Source organism: Ammospiza nelsoni, chromosome 6, assembly GCF_027579445.1.
Source record: "Ammospiza nelsoni isolate bAmmNel1 chromosome 6, bAmmNel1.pri, whole genome shotgun sequence".
NCBI classification, from domain to species: domain Eukaryota; kingdom Metazoa; phylum Chordata; class Aves; order Passeriformes; family Passerellidae; genus Ammospiza; species Ammospiza nelsoni.
In genome coordinates this window covers 61,697,389-61,721,329 of record NC_080638.1, presented here as the reverse complement: position 1 = coordinate 61,721,329, position 23,941 = coordinate 61,697,389, and the positions used below count along the sequence as shown (strand labels likewise).

General features: G+C 47.1%; 1 protein-coding gene across 2 annotated transcripts in view; it reads left to right on the top strand.

The window, feature by feature from the left end:
• The first annotated feature begins 769 nt into the window (after positions 1-769).
• MAPK1IP1L (mitogen-activated protein kinase 1 interacting protein 1 like) overlaps positions 770-23,941 on the top strand; it is a 33,348-nt gene continuing 10,176 nt past the window's right edge. The window contains exon 1 of one of the 2 annotated variants that reach the window (XM_059473940.1): positions 770-897. In XM_059473940.1, the coding sequence (XP_059329923.1) occupies positions 794-897 (104 nt within the window). In that variant the 5' untranslated portion in view covers positions 770-793. Of the gene's footprint in view, positions 898-18,210; positions 18,278-23,941 lie in introns of those variants that run through there. The other variant, XM_059473942.1, reaches the window with a different exon arrangement.

Below are 23,941 nucleotides of genomic sequence, written 5' to 3'. Positions count from 1 at the left end.
TTTCAGAGAAAGAGAATTTATTGCTCCATTATCAGGAGAAATGAACTTCTTCCTGCCTCGAAGGCGCTGTTAGGATACAGAGGAAGAAGCTGACACTGCCCAGACAGAATCCTGTGTTTGAATGGAATTTACGCATCATGGATGAGGTGTATGAATATGCAACAGGCTGTTGCTTTTAAGGGTTAATCCTCTGTTAACGTGGGGAAAAGGTACCCGGACTGCCCAGAAAAAGGTACCTGGACTGTCCGTAACTCTTTGTCTCTATTGTCTCATATTGTCCTAATTCAAACTGTCCAAATTATTATTACTCTAACTATATTACTATTTTTATAACCATTTTATTACTATTAAACTTCTAAAATTTTAAAACCAAGCGATTGGCGTTTTTCGCAGTGGGAAGCAGGAGGTGGCTCCAGGAGCGGGGCTCTGCAGCGCTAACCACGGCCGGGGCTGCAGGCACCGCATGGGGAACCAGAGCACGGGAATTTCCCAGAGGAGGAGGAGGAGGAGGAAAACGAGCTGCTGCCAAGCGGAGCAAAGGCAACGAGGGATCTGGGAAAGCAGGCAGCGGGGAGCGGAATTTGCTGGAGGCACTTTTGAAGTGCCCGTTCTGCTAAAGTGCCTCCAGCACAGCCCTGGGGAGCACGGAAATAACAAGGCAATTATGTCCTCGGGTCCCTGCGATGCTGTCAGAGCTCAGCCCGGGATGTTTTGCCGGGCACTTTATCACAACAGTCAGCCCCTTTGCTTCCTAAATGGCTGCAGAGAGGAGTATTCCCGCTAATTAATTAGGATGCCTTCGCCCCTGGTGGGGATTTGGAGTCTGTTTCTACAGCCAATATTGCAAATATTCACAGGAGGAGGAGGAGTGCCGGCCCCCAGACAGGGAGAGCTGAGGTAAGGATGATGCTCACTCCCAGCCTGGCTGCTGGGAAGGCTCAGGATGAATTCTCGATGTAGGATTTCCATGTAAAAAAAATCCAGTGCTGAGCTGACATTATTTTGCCCTGCTTCAACGAGAACTCCCCAGCGTAAGACAAACCTGCCACTACTCCTCAGCAGGGTTGAGACTTTCTCGTCTCCAGCCTCATCCGAAAAGCCCTGAAATCAGTGAGGAAGCTTGGAAATGAAGTTTGGATCAGGCTCATTCCCAACCTTCCGTTATCTCACTTGCAATTTATCACTGAAATGGCTGTAATTCTCCCCAGGGAGAATTTCTAGTATTTAAACAGCTACTACCCTGCATAATTTCTTCCTGTTTTCATAAAAGAAAGAGGAACTGAGAATATTATGCTAAATGCCTCAAGAGTCCAAAGAATAGAGATTTTAATGGAATTTTCTGAATTTATTATCACTGTGAGAGATGTGGCTGGAAACAAACCCAAGGTTAAAAAGTTCAAATTATTGTTTTCTTCTTTTTTTTTTTAATGACTGTGAAAATGATCTTCAGTTAATTCCAGCTCTATCTGCACTTTAAAGGATCTCTTTTAGGCAGATATTAAAAATATATGTCTCATTTATTTATAGGACTTCTTTATAGTTGGGCGACTATTGACTTGACAAACCCATTTGACCTAAAATATGACTAAGAAGTGTATTTGTGGTTTGTTTATTAGCTGAGACGTCTGTCCCGGGCTAATCTGTTTTCTGGCTCTACTCTTCCAGCAGGCTGATGGAAAAATAAAACCCAAAGAAGGAAGTGGATTCTTAACAGTGATCATGAAAACTGCTTTATTGTCAGGGCATTTTTGCATGGCATTAGCAACTAAAAGGCACCACTTCAGCCTGGCACTTAAGCTATTTGCTTAATCAGGGCCTGAAAGCAGAGGAGAAGGAGGAGGAATAGCATGGGTGTTATTCCCACAGAATTTCTTGGAGCGTTAAATGGCTAATAGGGACAAGGTTTAACTGTATGATGTTGCAGTGGGTGAAATTCGGGTTCTTTTGATGACGTAGCCCAAAACTGGCAAAGGAATTGCAGCCAACAAATCCCTGCCCAGAGCAGGGAGGGTAAGATACAAAACTCTGTCCTGCAATGGAATCAACTCTCTTAGCTGCACCAGGTGCTTGGCAAATGCTCACCCCAGTTTAGCGAAGAAATGTTGGGGAAAAATTCTCCCACCCTGAAAGATTGCTAAAACTACTGAAATTACCAGAAGCACATCAGGAAAGCCAGCCGAGAATGCAGCTCAGCCCACACTGCCACCCCCTCCCCTGGATCAGCTCTGGATGTAACACTTTGCTCAGAGTGTTTTTTACTCAATACTCCTGTCGATAACTCATCGCATGCCCTTCAGCAGCACCTTTGTCACATCAATGACTTAGAGCTCTTTCAGGAGCTCAAACGACCCTTCCGTGCCTCATTCCCTGCATTACTACAAGCCATTTGCCTGTAAATGTGTTCTTTGGCACCCATCAGTGCATCATTGACCTTGCCAGTAAGGCCACAGCATCAATACACATCAGAACAACTTGGTATCGACCATTTAATGTCATGTACAAAATCCTAGAATCGTTTAGGTTGGCAAAGACCTCTAAGATCATCCCAACTATTACCCCAGCATTGCCATATTCACCACTAAACCATGTCCCCAGGGCTTGTGTCATGGCTGTGCTAAACCAGACACCTCAGAGGTTTGCAGAGAAAAGTGCCTGAGCAGGGCAGCCTATCCCAGAGAGCAAATGGATCCCAGCACAGAAAGATAAAAACGAGACACAACATACAGCCACTATCGGTGTCACGGGGAAAAGATTGAGATTTTGGCAATCCGGGCACATCTTCCTGCTGGGAGCTGCTCCCAGGACAGCAGGGATCACCAGCAGCCATCCCATGGCACAAATGGCAGCACTGTGCCACTGCCTTGCCTTGGGTGGGTCTCCCACGGCTGCTGCTGCAGATGTGACCCCAGAGTGCCAAGTGCCAGGGGCCTGGAGGTTTGGCAAGGGGAGGATCACTCCACATCCCTTGTCTTCCTCCTCTTCCTGAGGACCTGGTGTTGCCCACATTCATGAGGCCAGCTGGACCTCTGGGCTGTCCCACTGTGACTATTCCAAAATCTCTCCCCCAGGGATGTGTGAATGTGCCTGTGTGTTTATATCTGCCAGAGCATCTGGGCCACAGGGAAAATCAACTCTGCCCTCACTGCCAGGGCAAAGCCTCCACAGCCAGTTATTCCTCACCTCCTCCTCCTCCCTCTCCAAAAAAAGAAAAAAAGAGCTTTGTTTACAATTGCAACATCAGAGCGAAATAAAATAAGAGGTCCTTTTATCTTCTTTTCAAGGTTTTGGATAAAGAAATTTTCCAGCTTTTTCTGCACAGCACTGAGCACTTGACAACATGATCCTTCAGAGAAGGAAGGGCCATAATTCTATATTATCATGTGCCTGCTGGAGCCGTGGCTGCCAGCCAGCCAGCAAATGTCACACACTCATTGAGAGGCTGCGAGGATTGCAACACCGTGCTGGGAGCCACGCTCTGGGACTGCCCATGTGGAGCAAAGGGGAAGGGCAAGAAGGAGGAATCAGAAGGAATTTTGGATATCAGAAGGAATTCCTTCATGGAAAGGGTGGTTTAACACTGGAAAGGGCTGCCCAGGGAGCAAATGGAGTCACTGTCCCTCAAGGTGTTCAAAGAATGATTGGATGTGGCGCTCAGTGCTCTGGTCTGGTGGTGACAGGGTGGTGACAGTCACAGGTTGGACTCAATGACCTTGGAGATCTTTTCCAACCTAAATGATTCTGTGGTTGCATGACAGAGTAGTGACAAAGGTTTGGATCTCTCCAGGAAACTGTGGTTCTCAATTTGGGGGTTAGGAGAAGGTGAGCACCTCTCTGAGAGGACAGATGATGGGGTGGCTTCCATTGCTGCCACCCACAGAGGAGTTTCCCACTTTTTGTTCACTAAAAAAGAAGAAACAAAAAAGTGAAGAGAGCTCTGTGAAATAAACAAAGGGCCAGGAGACTTCTTCTCCTGTTTAATGCCTTTATTAAAAGTGATCAGCTCAGGATTGGGTGGCTCGACGGGTCTGCAGCGTCCGTCGTCTCTCCCAAGGCGACTCAGAGGAGGAGGATATGCACAGCTCTGTCCACCAGGGGCAGAGCTGGGGATCAGATCCTCTTGGGAGCCTTTAGGGCTTGATCCCATAAGATGTTGCTCGGTCCGGGTCTCCAGACCCCCCCAGTCCTGGCTCGGGGGATCTCGAGGACAGGGTGAGGAACGATGAAGGTTTCCCGCATCTCTGCAGGCTCAGCACTTGGTTCCTCACGTCCAGACATCACTCCAGTCTCTTAACTCTTAGGTGGCTCGTTGTTTTTGGGGTTTCTCCACGAGTTTGGAGATGGGGGTCCCACAAAGCATTCTGGTCTTGCGAGTCACTTTGCATAACCCCCCCCACCTTCTCAGGTATCTTCCCTATTCTGAGAAAGGTAAAACTTAGCCTTGGGCAAGGTCCCCACCCAGGAGAAGGGCCATTACCTCGCCCCAGCCAGGGCTTTTACCAATACAAAGACAACCATTAACGACAACGACCCGTGATTACAATAACAAAACACACAGAACTTGGGCAGGGCCAGTGGTCTGGCTGCCTTTTTGAAACTTTTTCTCATAAAAAATATTAACCGAGTTTTTGTTCATAACAGTCCCCCCTCTTTTTCTTTGATCGAGCTTAAACTCTAAGCTCGCATCAACTCTCGATTTTTGTTTTGAATCTACTATAAATCTCTTGTGCACTTTGGTAATCATGGTTACTTAACCTTGTTACTCCCCTTGGTTTCTTCAGGTTTGTCTTCATGGCAAACACTATTTTACTGAAACAGATAAATAAGCATAGTAAAAATAGCAATCCTCCAAGTACACACACAGCGAGAAAAACTACCTTTTCCCACACATCCTTTTTGAAAATCTCCAGGTTCTCTCACCCACTGGGATCAAGTGTAGGAGTTTGATCTTCATTATTTACACATGCTAACCTTTTTATTTCGTTTGAAATGTTCTTAATAATTGAATTCTTTATTTTTAATACTGCCTGGAGCCGAATAACTTTGTTTAACATAGATATTGGGATACGAATTTGGCTTTTACAATTTTGGATTTTCTCAATTTCTATTTCACTGTGCCTGTTCTGTTTAATTTCTCCCAAATCATTATATATAGGAACTCCCAAACTTGATCCAGTTTCTTTGGGTAATAAGAAAATTGGTTTTATCACTCCAGCGGTGCAGCTGCCAGACAAGATCAAATCTAGGGGTTTAAGGCTCCCCTGAAATGTGTTCTTAAAGGGGTTTATCTCTTTTCCAGTACACTCATATAAATACTTGTAACAAACAATTTTTTTTACCATTTTCACCATTTCTTTGCTTTTTACTAGATCTGCTGAGCTTGTTTCAGCAGTATCCCATTCAAAACACAACCAGGCTTCCTCTATAGGGCACTCTCCTAGGAGTGGCTGCCTAAAAGTGGCAGTATTGTATACTATCCAATACACTCTCTTATTTTTTTGATAAAAGACCAATTGGGAGAGGCTAACACAATGAGGGTTAGAACTGATGTGGACTCTCGACAAGGAGCTCACTTCCTCCTCACAGAGGGGTTGGTAGCATTCATTGCACGGCTCAGCTGGGCTCCCCTGAGCACCACCAGCAATCAGAGCCATCAGCACTACCCTTCCCAAGAGTCCGGTATGGGTCATCTTGCACAGCCTGCCCACCCGGCCTTGCCTCTTGGGGAACTTTACTGAAGAAAAGCTTCCAAGCTCTTTAGAGTCCCTTCTACCCGTTTCTCTGGTTAAACCTCTCTTGGTCTGTTCCCTACCAATTTTGGTTTCCCCTCCCAGGGGAGTGTTCTGTAGAGGATTAACCTGGAGTCTTTAGAAATAAATTGGGGAACTTAACTAGAATTACTTATTTACAGTCTTAAACTTTTTACCAACATAGTTTACACAGAACAGTCTTAAAACATTTTAAGCAATATTAGAACTCTTAACAAACAATTTTTTTCCCACACAGTTCAGTCTTTTTGACTCTTCCTTCTGAGAGTCAACTTTAAATCCTTTGGTCCTTTTACCACAGTGTACTCAGATGATTTAGCTTGTGAAGCAGATGAATCTCGTCCAGCGCCGGGGGGTGAGAGTGGTGTGGACTCTGGTCCAATGCCAGAGGGGGAAGCTGATGTTGGATCCAGTCCTGTACCTGGGGGTGAGACTGGCCCTTTTATTCTTGTGATATGAGTCCAACCTTTTTCTTTGGTCCGCACAGCTGAATTTGTGATCAGGAGCACCTGGAAGGGGCCTTCAAATTTAGGCATTAATGTTCCTGTAGTCCATGATTTTATCAAAACCCAATCTCCTGGACTAATGTTGTGAACTTTTGTGTCGAGAGGGGAAGTTTGAGGAAGGTATCCTTTCTTTCTAAGTCCCTCCAGAGTTCTTCCAATTATTTCTAAATACTTTCTGGTAGCTTCTTCCCCTTCCAGATAGTCTCCTGTGCTATAAGGTGTTAACAAGAATGGCAACCCAAACATCATTTCATAAGGTGAAATTCTTATGTCAGCCCGAGGTCTTGTTCTGATGCGCAACAGCGCTAGGGGCAAACACTTCAGCCAATTCATCTTTGTTTCTTCAATCAATTTAGTTAATACATTTTTGAGAGTTTTGTTCATTCGCTCCACCCTCCCAGAACTCTGGGGGTGCCACGGAGTATGCAACCTCCATTTCATTCCTAAAGCCTCAATTATATTTTGTAATGTTTGGGACACAAAATGTGGACCTCGGTCTGAGTCTATGGTGTTCACAATACCATATCTGGGGATAATATTCTCTAGGATTGCTTTTGCCACGACTTGAGCTGTTTCCCTCCTGGTCGGGAAGGCTTCTACCCAGTGCGTGAGATGATCAACTATAACCAGTAAATATCTGTATCCTTGCACTGGGGGCATTTCAGTGAAATCTATCTGTATGCTTTGGAAGGGTCTCAAGGCTAATTCCCTTCCTCCAGGTGCTACTTTTCTCATAACTTTTTGGTTCACTTTTTGACAAATGATACACCCTCTGGTAACAGCTTTAGCCAGGCTATATACCCCGATGCATAGGTTATTTCTTAGGAAATGATCACATAGTCCTTGGACTCCCCAGTGAGTTAATTTATGTAGTTCTGTTAGCACTGTCCGAGCCAGTGCTTTATTCAAAAACACCCGTCCATCTGAGGTTAACCACTCTCCCTGTTGTCCTTGATGTAACTTTAAATCTTTTATTGCTTCTAATTCTTCTTCACTAAATATAGGTTCCTCCCCTTTTTCAGGTGTCATTTTTGTCTTCAAAATTTTTACTGGATCTCCTGGTTCTAGAGCTGCTTCTTTGGCTATCTGATCAGCCAGTCGGTTTCCTTTAACTTCTAAACTGTCTCCTCTTTGGTGCCCCTTTATATGGACCACTGCTATTTCTATAGGTTTTTGTAGGGCCTCTAGTACTGATCGCACTAGGTTCTCATGGGCTAAGCTCTTTCCCTTTGAACTTAAATACCCACGTTCCTCCCATATTTTCCCAAATGTATGAACTGTCCCATATGCATATTGGGAGTCCGTATAAATGGTTCCCCGGTCCCCCTCCAGTAAGTCCAGTCCCCTTTTCAGGGCATATATTTCACAACTTTGGGCTGACCAGCTTGGGGATAGTTTCCCTTTTTCTGCAATTTGTAATGTTTCTCCATCTATAATGGCATAACCTGAAGCTCTTTTTCCATTTACTACCCTCGAAGAGCCATCTATGAATAAGCTTCTTCCAGTTGCTAGAGGCTGATCTTCCAAATCTTCTCTTACTTTTGTTTGGAGATAAACCAATTCTAGACAGTCATGTTCTAAATTCTCTATAGGCTCTCCCATTAGGAATTGTGCTGGATTGAGGGCATTTGATGTGATAAATTCTAAGTCTTCTGTATTCATTAGTATTATCTCATATTTTAATATTCTAGCATCGGTTAACCACTGCGGAGCTCTCTGTCTCAGTACTGCCTTAAGATCATGAGGAGTATGCACTTTAATTTTTCCTTGTAAGGTCAATTTTTGAGTCTCCTCTATCAGGATTGCAGTTGCTGCTACTGCCTGTATACAAACTGGCCAGCCTCTAGCCACTGGATCTAACAATTTGGAGATGTATGCCACAGGTTTCCTGCACCCTCCCCACTCCTGAGTTAATACTCTATAGGCTATACCTCCTTCTGCACTCACAAACAGGTCAAAGCCCTTTCTGAGATCTGGTAAGCTTAGGACCGGGGCAGAAGACAATTTGTCTTTTAAGTTTTCCAATTGTTGATCATCTTCAACTGTCCAAATTAGGGGTTCTGGATCTACTAGTTTATTATACAGAAATTTCACACTCTGTGTGTATTGATCCAACCATAACTTACAATATCCAAACAAGCCCAGGAGTTTTCTCACATCTCTTTTCGTTTTTGGGGCCGGGAGAGCTAAAATACCTGAAATCCTGTCAGGGCTTAGTTTCTTATACCCTCCCCCTATTATGTGCCCCAAGTATGTTACTTCTGATTGCACAAATTGTAGTTTCCCTTGGGAAACTTTTAGTCCTTTCTCCTCCAGAAAATTCAAAAGTTTAATACTAGTTTGTCTGACCTGATCTTTTTCCTTTCCTGATACCATCAGGTCATCAACATACTGCAAGATCTGCACTTCTTGTTCAGGGACAAATTGTTCCAACAAACTCTCTAAAGCTTGTCCAAAGAGATTGGGGGATTCAGTGAACCCCTGTGGTAATCGGGTCCACCTTAGCTGTTGCCTCCTTTTCGTACTCGGGTCCTCCCATTCAAAGGCAAACCAATCCCTACATTCTGTTGCCAGAGGACACGCCCAGAAAGCATCCTTCAAATCTATGACAGTGAACCAAGCATGTTCTCTTGGAATTCTGCTTAGGAGACTATATGGGTTGGGCACAACTGGATGTCTGGCAATGGTTCTTTTGTTGACTTCCCTCAAATCTTGTACCAGCCTATATTTCCCTTCAGCCTTTTTAACTGCCAGTATAGGGGTATTATGTGGTGACATGCAGGGTTCTAAAATTCCCTCCTGCAACAGTTGCTCGATGACTACAGCAAGCCCCTTCTTTCCTTCTAGGGAAATCGGATACTGTTTAACCCGTATGGGTGAGGTATCATCCTGCATTTTTATTGTTATCGGTGGAATGTCTAATAAGCCTCTCTTTCCCCCCTCAGCCCATACCTCAGGATTTATTTCTGCAACATCTCCTTGAGACAGCTTCATCACTTGTACTACCATTCTCCCTTCCCTTGGAACAATCCCAACCCCCAAATGGACTTGCAGATCCCTTCCTAACAAACTTTTTTCTAAGTTAGGCAGATAAAGAAAATTAGCTTTACATTGCCTTGAGTTTCCAATTATTTTCACTTCTTCAATCACAGATGCTCTAAATGGTCTCCCTTCTGCACCCAATACTTCACAAAATTGTCTCCCAATTTCCATACCTTGTGGTATTTTGTTGAGACAGGACTTATCTGCCCCTGTATCAACCAAAAATTCAAATTCTTCATTTAGGGGTCCCACTTCAAAATTTACCAAGGGCTCTTCTAGATGTTTCATCGGGTCCCCTATAGTAAAAAGCCCTTGACACCCCTAGTCCTCCCCCTTAAGAATTCTTCCTAAATTGTCCTGTTCCTTGGCTATTGCCTCATCGAGACTGAGCTTTTTACAAAACCTTCTGATGTGTCCTGCCTCCCCACAGTAATAACACTGTCGTACTCTCAAAGGGACTTCCTGAGGTCTCACCACCCTTCGTGCACCGGTCAGTACTGGCCTATCCTTGCCTCCTCCTGGTGGTGGACCTGCCCACCCTGCACTTTCTCTAGCTACAGCAACCATGATCTTAGCCTTGGCCTTTGCTTTATCTTCCTCCCTTCTTAAATACACCTTCAATGCCTCTTTTAATAACTCATTAATGTCCTTCTCTTGCCAATCTTCCATCTTTTCCAGTTTTCTCCGTATATCAGGCCAAGATTTGGTAACAAATTGGACTTTTAGTAGCATTTGACCTTCTGGGGTGTCTGGGTCTATTCTAGAGTACAACTGGAAATTCCGCCTTAGGCGATTAAGCCAGGCAGCAGGAGCTTCATCTTTCTCCTGTGTACCCTCAAATGCCAATTGGGTATTGGTTCCTTTGGGAACTGACTCTTTGATCCCCCGTATTATCAAAGACCTATATTCCCTCATGGCCTTCCTCCCCTCCTCCTGATTAGGGTTCCAGTTGGGCTCTGTTAGTGGCAACTTCTGTTCACCTGTTGGCACCTGGGGTCCTGGACTGTTATCTTTCTCCCAAATTTTTATGCCAGCCGCCCTAATCATCTGGACCTCTTCTGGGGAAAATAATATACTCAGGATGGAATTCATCTCCCCCCAAGTGTAGATATTCGGACCTAGAAATTGATCCACTTGCTTGGCTATGCCCACTGGGTCCTCAACTAAATGCCCCAACTCTTTCTTGAATCCTCTCACCTCAGAAGCAGTTAGGGGAGCATTCACAAAGCCAACACCTCCCGCTATTCCTCCCATAGGAACCTCTCTGAGGGGAAAGAGTTTCTCTGCCTTGGAGGTCTTGGATCTGGTGCTACAGTAAGGCCCATCTTCAGATGCCAAGCTACTTTGAGGGTTCTCTGGGTTACCCTGAATGTTCTGCCCATCAGCAGGTGTATTTGCTGATAGCTGTTTATCGGGTGAGGAGACATTTGTGTCCCAACTAGGAGGAGGTAAAGGGACAGCAATAGGAGGGGGAGAAGAGCCTGAGTAGATATTAAGCGGAGCTGGAGAAGGGGTGGAGAATGCAGCAGGTGGAGTATGCACTCGTGGTGGTGCAGAAGGAACTGGAGGAGATACTGAGTTTGTCATAGCTGAAGCTGAAGAGGTAGAAGAAGGAATTTGAGCAGGTGGTAATGAGATGGCAGCCGGGGGAGGAACCGGACCTGCCATTTGAGGTGCTTGAAGAAGAGGATTATAAGGTGGAGGGGCAGAAGGAGGCAAATAATCCAGGGGGTCCCATTTTTTACTAGTTCTATCATCCCCTCCTTCATTCCCCTCTTTCTTCCTCTGTACCTTACAAATTCGCACCCCTTCATCCTCAACAGCACTCTTTAACCAGCAAGCCACATACAGTAATTGCTCAGGATCAGTATCGCCTCGAGCTGTCAGATAATTATTTAATTGTTGGCACATCCACTTATCCTTTGTCCCACACCAAGGCCATCCTCCTTGCACCTCTAATTCTGGCCACACTTCCATACAATAATGGATCATTTTCACTTTATCTAATCCCTCCGTGGCCTCTATAAAATCCCATTTCACTAACAGTTCCCCTAAGGGACTACTAGGAGGTATATCTCTCAGTCTCTTGCCAGTCTTTTTACTACTACAACATCCCATTTTTCAGGTCTCAATAAAAAAATCCCAAAGGTGCCTCTACTGACCGAGAAACCCTTCTTTGAGGAGCCCCAGCCTCCTCCACTGAACTTCAAATTTCTGCCTGACGCTCAGGACTTTATAATGAAACAACTGCCCAATCTCTTGATTGCCCAACTTCCCAGCGTCAGGTCTTACATCTATCGGGACTTAAGCACACGAAGCCCCGGCCAAGAATCCGGGTCGTGCCTGACACCCTCAGTCAGGAAAAACAACTGCCTGATTTTTAGTTCGCCTAACCCGCCAATTTTTAGGCTTCACCGTATCAGGACTTAAAAGCAAACCGCAGCCTCCTTCGCTGGGGTTTGTGCCTGACTCCCTCTGTCAGGACTTACTTTGCCTGCAGGGCTTGTGAAACACCCGAATCCTTCTCGGGACTGACAAATCTTACTCGAATCCTTCTCGAGCCTTACAAAAGTGCCTGACCTCCCTTTGTCAGGACTTTGGGGTGCGTGCCACTCATACACAGTAATTCACTCCGCACGCCCGGAGTGGGGGGTCCCTTTATTCCCCCTTGGGAGACGACTCACTTGCGCTAATTCCACTCGCGTCCCCCTGTTCCTGGCCGCTTTTCTCGCGAAAAGCCGGAACCGCAGTACTGAGGGGTCCACTCTCGCTTCGAAGGTCCGGCTGCCGGCCCTCGTCTCACTCACACACACATGCGCACGTCTCCCACTCCCGCCACCGGATTTCTCACCAGTCCAGTGCTCCGGTGCTCCTCTGCGTCGCTGTCCTGAGCCGGTCCCTCTTGGTCCTGGTAGCCAGCTGTCCTCTGAAGATCCAAGATGGCCAGTCCTGAGTCCTCTTGCGGCGTGGCTATCCCGGACGAGCCCCCAGCTGAAATAAACAAAGGGCCAGGAGACTTCTTCTCCTGTTTAATGCCTTTATTAAAAGTGATCAGCTCAGGATTGGGTGGCTCGACGGGTCTGCAGCGTCCGTCGTCTCTCCCAAGGCGACTCAGAGGAGGAGGATATGCACAGCTCTGTCCACCAGGGGCAGAGCTGGGGATCAGATCCTCTTGGGAGCCTTTAGGGCTTGATCCCATAAGATGTTGCTCGGTCCGGGTCTCCAGACCCCCCCAGTCCTGGCTCGGGGGATCTCGAGGACAGGGTGAGGAACGATGAAGGTTTCCCGCATCTCTGCAGGCTCAGCACTTGGTTCCTCACGTCCAGACATCACTCCAGTCTCTTAACTCTTAGGTGGCTCGTTGTTTTTGGGGTTTCTCCACGAGTTTGGAGATGGGGGTCCCACAAAGCATTCTGGTCTTGCGAGTCACTTTGCATAACCCCCCCCACCTTCTCAGGTATCTTCCCTATTCTGAGAAAGGTAAAACTTAGCCTTGGGCAAGGTCCCCACCCAGGAGAAGGGCCATTACCTCGCCCCAGCCAGGGCTTTTACCAATACAAAGACAACCATTAACGACAACGACCCGTGATTACAATAACAAAACACACAGAACTTGGGCAGGGCCAGTGGTCTGGCTGCCTTTTTGAAACTTTTTCTCATAAAAAATATTAACCGAGTTTTTGTTCATAACACTCTGTTTTCTGCTGCCAGACATAATCACTAACTCCAAAACCTGAAAACAAACTCATACAGCAACTTGACACATGATCAAGGCTTTACATATCCACCAATGTGGGAAGAAAATGTCCCCAAAAAATTCACTCGTTGTCACAGAGAGCTCATGTGTTAGTACCAAAGTGGCTGTCGGAGTGCCTTTAATGACAGTTCACCTGCTCAGCATTTCACAACGAGCAGACAGCTACGCTTCCTTTCCAGTTCAATCCAGTTTATCTCCTCTCCTCAATAGGGTGAATTTGCCATCCCCATGCACTTTGAACCAGTTTTATGATTTTATCTTCATGGCAACAAGCCTCTGCTTTGAGGAAGAGCACTTATTAACTAGAGACAGCGTCGTTTTCAAAGTGATTTATTTTATGAGAGTTTTGAAATAAATGATCAGTCAGTGATTGGCCATAGGGGAAAAGCATATAAAAGCTTACCACATGCACTGAACATACCATCTGGTATCCTTTAAAATCTAGCTTCAGGGTGGCTCAGCTAATTCTTCAGAGTGCTTGATGTTCACAGAGCACACTGAAGCATGAATTGAAAAGCGAGTGACATCGCCCTGCAAGAATCAACACTGGAACTAAAGATTAATATCTTACATCTCACTGTTCCAGCGCATCAGCAAGAAACTGGCATTTTCTTAATGAAAGCTGACATTACATTCCAGAATTTTAAACTTGATTTAAAAAAAAAAAACAACTTTTTTTTCCGAGTTGGATGGCAAAGTGATGCCTGCACTGTGTGCCGTTCCTCCTGACTGGCTGATGTAAAAGGGAGGTACAACAAAGATATTGTTATTGTTCCTTTGAATTTACTGTTCACGGCATGAACAGCCCTCCGGGTGTGATAAAGTTCCCTGCCTCTGATGCCTGTCACAGCTCAAGATCTGTGCTATTGTCCCTGAAAAGTACCGAATCAGACAATTTAAGTATTGTCTGTTGGTCTTTTACCCCAAAACAAAGGCTGAGGCAGGCAATTATGCCCAATTTTGTCACTGAAAGACAAGAGAGATGCTGAAACCGGAGGGAGTTCAGCAGGGGCCACTGGCACAGTTGGGAGCCAGAGCATGAAGAAAGGCTGTGGAAATTGTATTTCTGAGCTGGGAGAGAGGCTGGGAAGGAGCTCAGGGCAGCCTCCAGCCATCCAGGCGGGTGGCACTGAGTGGGCAGAGGTACGTGCCAGGAGAACAAGCCACGAGTCCAGCAAGGGAAAGTCTGACAGGATGCAGGGAATAATGGCAGCACTCACAGGGGCTGCTCCCAGGCATGGAACATCCAGAGAGGTTGAGCAATCTCTGACTTTGAAGACACTCAGAACTCAGGCAGACAAGGTTCACAGCTGTCCCTGTTCTGAGACAGAGGTTAGACCAGAGCTTCCTCCCAACCCAAATATTTACACTCAGCTGAGCTAAAAACAGAGTGGCCAACACTTGGAGCACACAGGCAGGGTGCAGGCCCTGCAATGAAGAACTGCCCTCACATTACTACACCAAACAGCCTTTCTGAATAATTTAAATTCACTGTTTCACCCCAATGTTTCTTTCATTACATAATTTAGTGTGCAAATTAATATCTTGCAATAGGATGTGGCCAGGGCTCGGTGCTAGCCCTTCCCAAGACCTATTCCTGGCACTGAGATGAATCAATTGAATGTAAATTCCACACTGGCACAGGCTGCCCAAAGAAGCTGTGGTTGCCTCAGTCCTGGCAGTGTTCCAGGCCAGGCTGGATAGGGCTTGGAGAAAATTGGGATAGTGGAAGGTGTCGCTGCCCATGGCATGGGCTTGGAACAAGGTGGTCTTTAAGGTTCCTCCCATCCCAAACCAGTCTGGGATTAATTTTACAGCCTTCACATATACACACACACAGCTGAAGAGCTGCATTTGCCCAAGGGAGGAGAAAAAGTTCAAAAATGCATCATTTTCTACTTCTACACATTGAATGATCCTAATGTGAAGCTCAGCGAGGTTGGCTGGTGAGATTATTGATTAAAAGTGCTTATGCAGTCCCAGCCTGATATTTAAAGTGAGACATCACCACGGTTGTCAGCTGCATGTTTGCTCATTAATTAGGGTTTCTAACTAGCAGATTGCTCAGGAAGAAACGTCAGGCTCTGGGGACTCCTGCTGTCACCACTGGCAGCCCAGGACAGCACCCACAGGGGTGCCCTTTGAAGTGTGGAGAAGCAAAGGCGCCCTGAGCACAGCTGGGAGGAGCATTGAGTTCATTCTTATTTGCTCGTTTCTGCCATGCCAAAAGGGCTGCTCCTACAGGAACTCCCAGTGATCACTGAACTCGGAAAGGCAATTGTGAGAGCTGTGAAGTCAGCCCAAAATTTCTGTGGCTTCTGTTTAAATTCAGAGGGCAGGTGGTTGTGTCCTTATGGGAGGAGGTCTATAGGAAATGCCCAGTTAGTTTGGGTAGTAATTATTTATGAAAATTAGTCAGTAAAAACATTGCAGTTTCACGCCTGTTAGCTACCACAGAATTTCAGAATGGTTTAGGCAGGAAGGGACTTTAAAGCTCATCTTGTTCCACCCCCCGCCATGGGCAGGGACACCTTCCACTATCCCAGGTTTTCCAAGCCCTGTCCAACCTGGCCTTGGGCACTGCCAGGGATCCAGGGGCAGCCACAGCTGCTCTGGCAATTCCAGCCCAGCCAGGAATTCCCAGTTCCCAATCTCCCATCCATCCCTGCCCTCTAGCACTGGGAGCCATTCCCTGGCTCCTGTCCCTCCATCCCTTGTCCCCAGTCCCTCTGCAGCTCTCCTGGAGCCCCTTCAGGCCCTGCCAGGGGCTCTGAGCTCTCCCTGGAGCCTTCTCCTCTCCAGGGCAGCACCCCCAGCTCTCCCAGCCTGCCTCCAGCCCTGGAGCAGCTCCATCATTTCCTCTGCACTTGCTCCAGCAGCTCCACCTCCTGATTTTGGGGGTCCAGAGATGCACACAACACTGCAGTGGGGTCTCAGGAAACTGGAGCACAGGGGCAGATCCCCTCTTTTCCCTGCTGCTCACTCTCTTGGGAACACAGTCCAGGACATGGGCGATTTCTGGGCTGCCAGCACCCTGCTCCTGCTCCTGCCACTGAATTACCCGTGTTCCTTCAGAAAAGGCCAAATAACGACCTTGAAAAGCACAAACAGATGCTCCCTCCCAAGGGAAGGGCGCCAGCAGCATGTGCTGGGCATCGGCCGTGCCCGCGTTTCTGCTGAGTTTAACAGAATTCTGCGGGCATGGAAAGGCTCGGGATTTGTGCCATAGCTGGGAAGGGCAGGGCAGGCGTGAAAAATGCCAGTCACTTGTTTTTAGTATTTTAAACGTTTAATGGTAATAAAGTGGTTATAAAAATAGTAATAAAATTAGAGTAATAAAAATTTGGACAATTAGGATTTAGGATAATACAAGATAATAAGAACAAAGAGTTACAGACAGTCCAGGAACCTTTTCTGGGCAAAATAAGCCTGAAAAAGGACACACGTTAACAAAGGATTAACCCTTAAAAACAACAGCCTGTTGCATGTTCATACACTTCATACATGATGCATAAATTCCATTCAAACACAGGATTCTGTCTGGTCAGTGTCAACTTTTTCCTCTTAATCCTGAAGTCATCTTCATGGCTGAGCGAGGCAGGAAAAAGTTCAATTCTTCTGATAATGGAGCCATAAATTCTCTTCCTCTGAAAGACTTCGGTGTCCTGTGGCTGCTATCTGGTGCGAGTACCTCATTCCTTTCTTAAAAACATAACCCACATACATAGTTTTTATTTTAATTTTATGTTATATCCTAAAACTATATTTAACACACTACTTAAAAAATTAATACAGCATAAATTTCTAACATAACTCATATCATATTCAATTTAATATTTGTGAAAAGCCAATCATAAAATACGCATTTTTCACAGCAGGGAACCACACCGTGCGCTTAGGCCCTGCCACAGGGGCTACGGACAGAGAGACACAGAGCGAGAGGGGAAAGGGAAAAATGCAGATTTCAGGTGCAGTTTTAGGTTTGAAAAGTGAAAACACATGATTTGGGATAACTTAAAGTGAAAATGTGGTGGTATTTTGTGCAAGGTGAGGGGAAATCCCGGCCAGTGGTCATGGCCACAAGGCTGACAGAGCTCTCAGGAGTGCGGTGGAATTGTTGGGGCTATCAGGATTGCCTTTAGTCGTTCCTACTCGGCAAGAAGAAAATCAGATTTGGATTTTCAGCGGTCATATAGATCCATTAGAAACAGCTGTTTGTATGATTATTGATTACACAGTTTATACGATTGTTAATTACACTGTTAAACATGGCAGGAGTTGTGCAGCTTCTGCTGAAGTGTTGGCACTGGCAGCTGTACGTCTAAACAAATCAATGCTCTTGGAACTTTTACTGGAACCATCAATGGTAATTTACCTTGGACACAGAAATAACATTTTAATTTCTTAGTAGTTAAACTGATATTTTTTTAAATCTAAGAATATTTCGACTTTTTTTTCCCGTTGAAGGGACAGAAAGTAACAGCTTTTCTTTGTTGGTTTCTTGGAGCTTTTACTGGAACCATCAATTGCAATTTACCTTGCACACAGAAATAACATTTTAATTTCTTAGTAGTTAAATTGATATTTTTTTTTACAGTAAGCATATTTCTACTTTTTTCCCCGTTGAAGGGGAAAGTAAGCGCTTTGCTTTGTCGGTTTCTGCTGCAGGTCTTAAACTGCACGGCGCAGATTCTGATTCACGGACGAGAGGAGGCGACAAATCAAGATACAATTTAAATTTTTTTTTTAAATGAAAGCGGTGAAAATGGCGGTGAAATGGTGGCGAAACGCTGTTTGAGAGCAGCTCTCGGGGCCGACAGGCCGGGTCCCCTCAGGGGCCGCGCCCGCCCCTCAGGGGAGGTGTCACGTGACCCCACCCAGCCCGCGCGGCGTTTACGGGCGGAGAGGGGCGTGGCCTCATGATTGATGGGCGTGGAGTCTACCGCATATGACGTGGGCGTGGTCATAGGGTGGGTGTGGCCTATGACGCGCGCTGCCGGCGGGAAAGGGGCGTGGCCTTACCGGGCCCGGGCGGTGCCGGTGACGCAGCGGCCGTAGAGGGGCGTGGCCGAGCGCGCGCCCCTCCGGTGTGGCGGGGGGGTGGGCGTGTCCGCCGTGACGCAGTTCCGGTTCCGGTGCCCGTCGCGGTGGCGGTGGAGCTGCGGCCGCCGCGTCGCTCCGGGCCTGCACCGGCTCCCCCCGCTCAGGTACCGGCACCGGCCCCGCCGCCGGCAGGGGAGCGCGGGAGGGCGGGGGGGCTGCGGCCGCGGGGCCGCCGGGCCGCGCCTCGGCCATCCCGGAGGTGCCGCCCCGCCTGCGGGGGGCGGGCGGTGCTGCTCCCTGCCGAGCACCGGGGGTCGCTCGTGGCGGGGCCTGCTGGCTCTGCAGCGGCGCTGGCGTGGCTGGGTTCAATATTTGCTCGGCTTTTTTATTTATTTAAATTATTTTCGTATTTTGCGGCCGTGGTTTATTAATGAGCAAATCAATGAGCGCGGATTGCATTTAAGTGAGTTTAAGTTCAAGCTTCCTGTCTACAGAAGGGCTCGGGAAAGGCGGTGTGGCGGAGTTGGTGAGAAGTTGGTTTGTTAGATTTTAACGTGTTTAATGCAGCTTGATGTACAGGGCATGGCCAGCACTGCGTGGTATCAGGTTTGATTTCTGATGAAAAACTTGTTTCCAGGAGAATTCCCTGGAGAACGGGGCTGATCTGGTGCTCCTCAGCCTTGGTGGTGGAGCTCCTCATTGCCAGTACAAAAGTCGCTGCTTTGTGATTTTGAAAGCAAAAATGACACACCCTGAGAGTGCCCTTCCTAGGGGCTGAAGGAAAAATCCGTGGTGAATATTATGAATATCAGGCCAGCCCTGCGTTTTGGGTATTCTTGAAGCTTGAGTTCATTCATGTGCATGTTAACAGTGCCAGCTGAAGGAAGGTGCCAGGTGTAAAAGCTGAAAAGGGATTTTTCTGCAGCAGAAATGTGTCTGGGGGTGTGTGGATCAGAGGTGGGGGTGCACTGGGACACGTGGGTTTGGTGGTTTTTAGGTGGTGGCACACCAAAACCCTGTTTGATGGTCATTGCTCAGAGTCAGAGTGGTCAATTATGATAATAATGATAACGATTAACTGATAATGCTCGAGAGGAGAACGCAGGAGCGCTGGCGCTGCCCTGGATCCCTGGGAGTGCTCCTGGACAGGCTTGGGGCAGCCTGGGGTGCTGGGAGGTGTCCCCGAATGGCAGGGCTGGCATGGGATGAGCTTTGTGTCCCCTCCACCCCAGACCCCTGTGGGATTCTCTGATGGGAGGCTCTGTGGCCCTCAGGATGATTTCGAGCTGGAATCGTTGCAAGCTGCTGCAGTCACAGGTCTGTTCCCGGGGCTCTGGGCAGGGGATCTGTGTTGTGCCCTGGCTCTGTGGCACAGCTGGCACAACCGGGGCACCTCCCTGTGCTCCCCTCTGCTGGGCTGGGGAGCAGCTGTGGGGCTGGAGGGCCTGCTGAGGGTGAGGAGCTGGCACAGATCACAGATCCTCATGGCTTTGTGTTCTGCAGCTCTTGGACACTGCCAGCTCCTCCTCTGCTTTGAGGAATTGTTTTCTTTTTGGTAGTGGGCAATTTGTAGCAAATGCCACCATGACATCTGTCCTGAAAATCTGAAGTGTTATTTTTGTCATTTTTTTTCATTTATAATAGACAGGGAAAGGGGCAGAAATATCCCCAGACCTCTCATAGACCCTGATGAATTACCTGTTGGGTTAGTTTGTCAATTAACTTTATTTTCCCAATGGGTAAATACCCAGGGTACACCAAATTATTTTATGGTGTGAGCACTGAGGAGACTTTAGGGATGGGAAGGGGCCAGAGGAGGTGATCAGAGGGCTGCAGTGAGGAAAGCTGGGAGGGTTGGGAAGGTTCATCCTGGAGAAGAGAAGGCTTTGGGGTGATCCAGTTGTGGCCTTGAGTACCTGAAGAGTCTGCAAGAAAGGTGGAGAGGGGCTGGTTAAAGTGACAGGACACAGGGAATGGCTTCCCAGTGCCAGAGGGCACGGCTGGTGGGATTTTGGGCAGGAGTTGTTCCCTGTGAGGGTGGGCAGGCCCTGGCACAGGTGCCCAGAGCAGCTGTGGCTGCCCCTGGATCCCTGGCAGTGAGCAGCAGGGAAAAGGGGGGATCTGCCCCTGTGCTCCAGTTTCCTGAGACCCCACTGCAGTGTTGTGTGCATCTCTGGGACCCCAAAATCAGGAGGTGGAGCTGCTGGAGCAAGTGCAGAGGAAATGATGGAGCTACTCCAGGGCTGGAGGCAGGCTGGAGAGCTGGGGGTGCTGCCCTGGAGAGGAGAAGGCTCCAGGGAGAGCTCAGAGCCCCTGGCAGGGCCTGAAGGGGCTCCAGGAGAGCTGCAGAGGGACCGGGGACAAGGGATGGAGGGACAGGAGCCAGGGAATGGCTCCCAGTGCCAGAGGGCAGGGATGGGTGGGAGATTGGGAATTGGGAATTCTTCATAATGAGGGTGGGGAGGCCCTGGATCCCTGGCAGTGGATGGGCCTTGGAGCACCTGGGACAGTGGAGGAAGGAGTCCCTGCCATGGCAGGGGTGGAGCTGGATGATCTTTAAGGTCCCTCCCAGCCCAAACCATTCTGGGATTGTCTAAAGGCCGCCTCTGAAGTGTTGATAGTTAACGCCTGAAGCTGCAGAAATTTGCATATTTTAGAAAACATTTAGAAGCCGTCAAAGACTTGGTGTCTCTTCCATTTTCTCCGGGTGCTATGTTGGGTAGTTCCACTTATGTGGGCAGAGATGCTGTTGTGGATGAGGTGGTGCTGGCAGGAATTAGTCATGGTGGAGTGACAAAGGAACCTCTCTGCCGAGGCTGCCGTGCCACCCAGTGGAAATGCAGCACTGCCTGTTGCATCTCCAGAAAACCTTTTTTTTTCTGTGTTTGAAAGATGATCTTGGAGACAGGAACTAAATCTGGCACATCAAGTGTTGGATTAATGTCATACAACTCAAAAAAAAAATAAAATAGGGAAGCAGTTGATGCTTAGTTTTGGGTTAGAAAAAGTGCTTTGGATGGCTCTTCCTAATGAGGGTCTGTAAGGAACTGGTGGTGGATAAAAGCCAGGAAAGGCAAAAACATGAGAAAAATTGCTACTACACCATAGTTTCAGTGAGATGGATGCAATCCAAGAGGGTTTGGAGCTTCAGAAACCATCGTGGAGCTGCTTTGTTGTGGAAGCTGTGCAGTAGGATGGATTTAGCACAGCACACGTCGCACCAGAACCAGGCACAGACCTCCCTGAGAGTCACTCCTGCTTGTGAAGGCTCTTGGAAGAGCTCTCCTGCCAGAGCTGGGTTGGAATTGAGCTTCCCAACCTTTCTTTTTTCCCAGAGCAGCCTCTGTGATCTCACCTCCCTGCTGGTGATTTCTGGGAGCAGCTCATGGAGAGGATGGATATCCATGGGTGTAATTTCCAGGCAGGTTCAGGGAAATCCTTCCTGCCTCTCCTGGCTCTCAGGATAAAGGGTGAGAGGGACTGAGCTCCTGGCAGCTGTGTTTGTGCAGGCATTGATCATCTCTGTCCATCCAGCTCTGAGGTGACTCAGGGGGGCTGCCCTGAGCAGCAGAGCTGGACCAGCCCCTCTGCAGCTCTCCTGGAGCCCCTTCAGGCCCTGCCAGGGGCTCTGAGCTCTCCCTGGAGCCTTCTCCTCTCCAGGGCAGCACCCCCAGCTCTCCCAGCCTGGCTTCAGCCCTTGCTTCATTTCTTCATCACCCTCTGCTTGTGAAGGCTCTTGGAAGAGCTCTCCTGCCAGAGCTGGGTTGCAATTGAGCTTCCCAACCTTTCTTTTTTCCCAGTTCAGCCTCTGTGATCTCACCTCCCTGCTGGTGATTTCTGGGAGCAGCTCATGGAGAGGATGGATATCCATGGGTGTAATTTCCAGGCAGGTTCAGGGAAATCCTTCCTGCCTCTCCTGGCTCTCAGGATAAAGGGTGAGAGGGACTGAGCTCCTGGCAGCTGTGTTTGTGCAGGCATTGAGCATCTCTGTCCATCCAGCTCCCAGGTGGCTCAGGGGGGCTGCCCTGAGCAGCAGAGCTGGCTCTGGGCTCCTGGGAAGGCAGAGATGTTTCCAGGAGCGTTGGCCTTCAGAAAATAAAGGGAATTTTATCTTACAGTGGATGCAAGCAGGACTTCACTCTGAATGCTGCCAGCTCTGTTGCCTTTCTGCTCCCTGCCAAGTGACTTCAGCTCCTGAACCCTCCTTCCATTTGTTCTTTCTTCATCCCAGCTGCAGGGAGGATGATTTGGAGTAGAGTTGGAATGTGGCAGAAGGAATGTCTGCTGCATGAATGGGATTCTCTGCTGCTATCAGTGCTTGTGCTCCAGGAAAGCTTCAAGAGATAATTGGTAATTCTAATGGCTCTAAAAATCCCATCAAGCCACCAATCAATGTGGGGAGTTTTTTCTAAAATCTTGACCCTAAAAATCCCATCAAGCCACCATATTGTGTGTGGGGTTTTTTTCTAAAATCTTGAGCCCATGTGTGACCTGGAAGGAACTTTAAAATTTAAAATTTAGTTACTTGGGGTTCTTCTGTCTGTCACTGTCTCTGAGTCTGATAGGTGAGCATGTGAATGCCTTGGGCAATAATTGTAACAATATAATTAATATTCCTGTAAGGTTCTGACTGGAATTCTTTAACTAGTGTTGAACAAGCTGAATGGAACATAGGTTCCAGATTTAAGTACAGATGAGTTCATCTGTTGTCTGAATGTGAAGGGTAATTTCAGTTTCTTTTTGATGAAATGAAGGTGGCAGTACCCAGATTCAATGTCTGTTTAAAAAACATCCCTGAAATAGGGCATCCTTTCTGCAAGAGGATCCTTGACATGCTTGGCATGGGCTCAGTTATCCCAAATGTTGCCAACAAATGTTGCTCTTGTCTGCTTGCCAAAGTAAAATAGCAACTAAATCTCATTATAAGCTATGCTTAACTACTTTTTTTTTTCATAAATCGTGCAGCAGAATTGTTCTCTTCATTTTCATGGCACAGAAATATTTGGGAATGATCTGCTAACAAATATTGGGGATATCAGCTGATATTTGGGAAGCAGGCCTGTTTCAGCTGTGTTCACCCACTGCTTGACTTGAATTTACTCCTCTGTGACACTTTTGTGACAGATCACAGGATTTTCTTCTGAGTTCTCCTTTAGTTTCCTTTCTTCTCTTCCTTCTCTCCCTCGCAGCAAATGTTCCAACTTCTTGTGGGGACTATTTTCAGTCTGGTGTAGATCTGGTTTTCAGTTGGTCTTATCCCATCTCTCCATCTGCCCAAAGAAATGAGGATTCTCTTGACCTGTTTTGGTGGTTTTAAATAACCTGATTATGATGATGAGGATGATTATTATTATCTGTGCACTTGTGTAAAAGGTTTTTTTGGTACTTGTGTGTATATTAATTGTTTTCCTTTATTTTTGGGGTTATGATAAATAGCTTCTCTGTCCGTAGAGGTAAATTGAACTACAGTACCACCAAAAATCCCCTGTCAACTTATTATTATTGAGTGTGGTTGATTGCAAAAATTATTGAATTCTTAGCAGAAGAGGTATTTCTTGAAGAGAAATTGAGTTTGTAATAGATGTCTCAGACTGCTGAGCTGTAATAGCAGGAGCAGAAACCACTTCCCTGATGTAGTTCAGTTGGTTTCTCAATTTTAAACAAATAATCCTTGATCTGAAATGTTCCTCATCTGAGACAGAGAGTTCTTACTTGAAAGAACAACTGCTGTTATAAATTAATACTGGAGTTATAACAAACCTTTGTATTCATGCAGTTAGGCACTGAATTCCATCAACTTTGCAGATACATATTTCTTAAAAGATTTA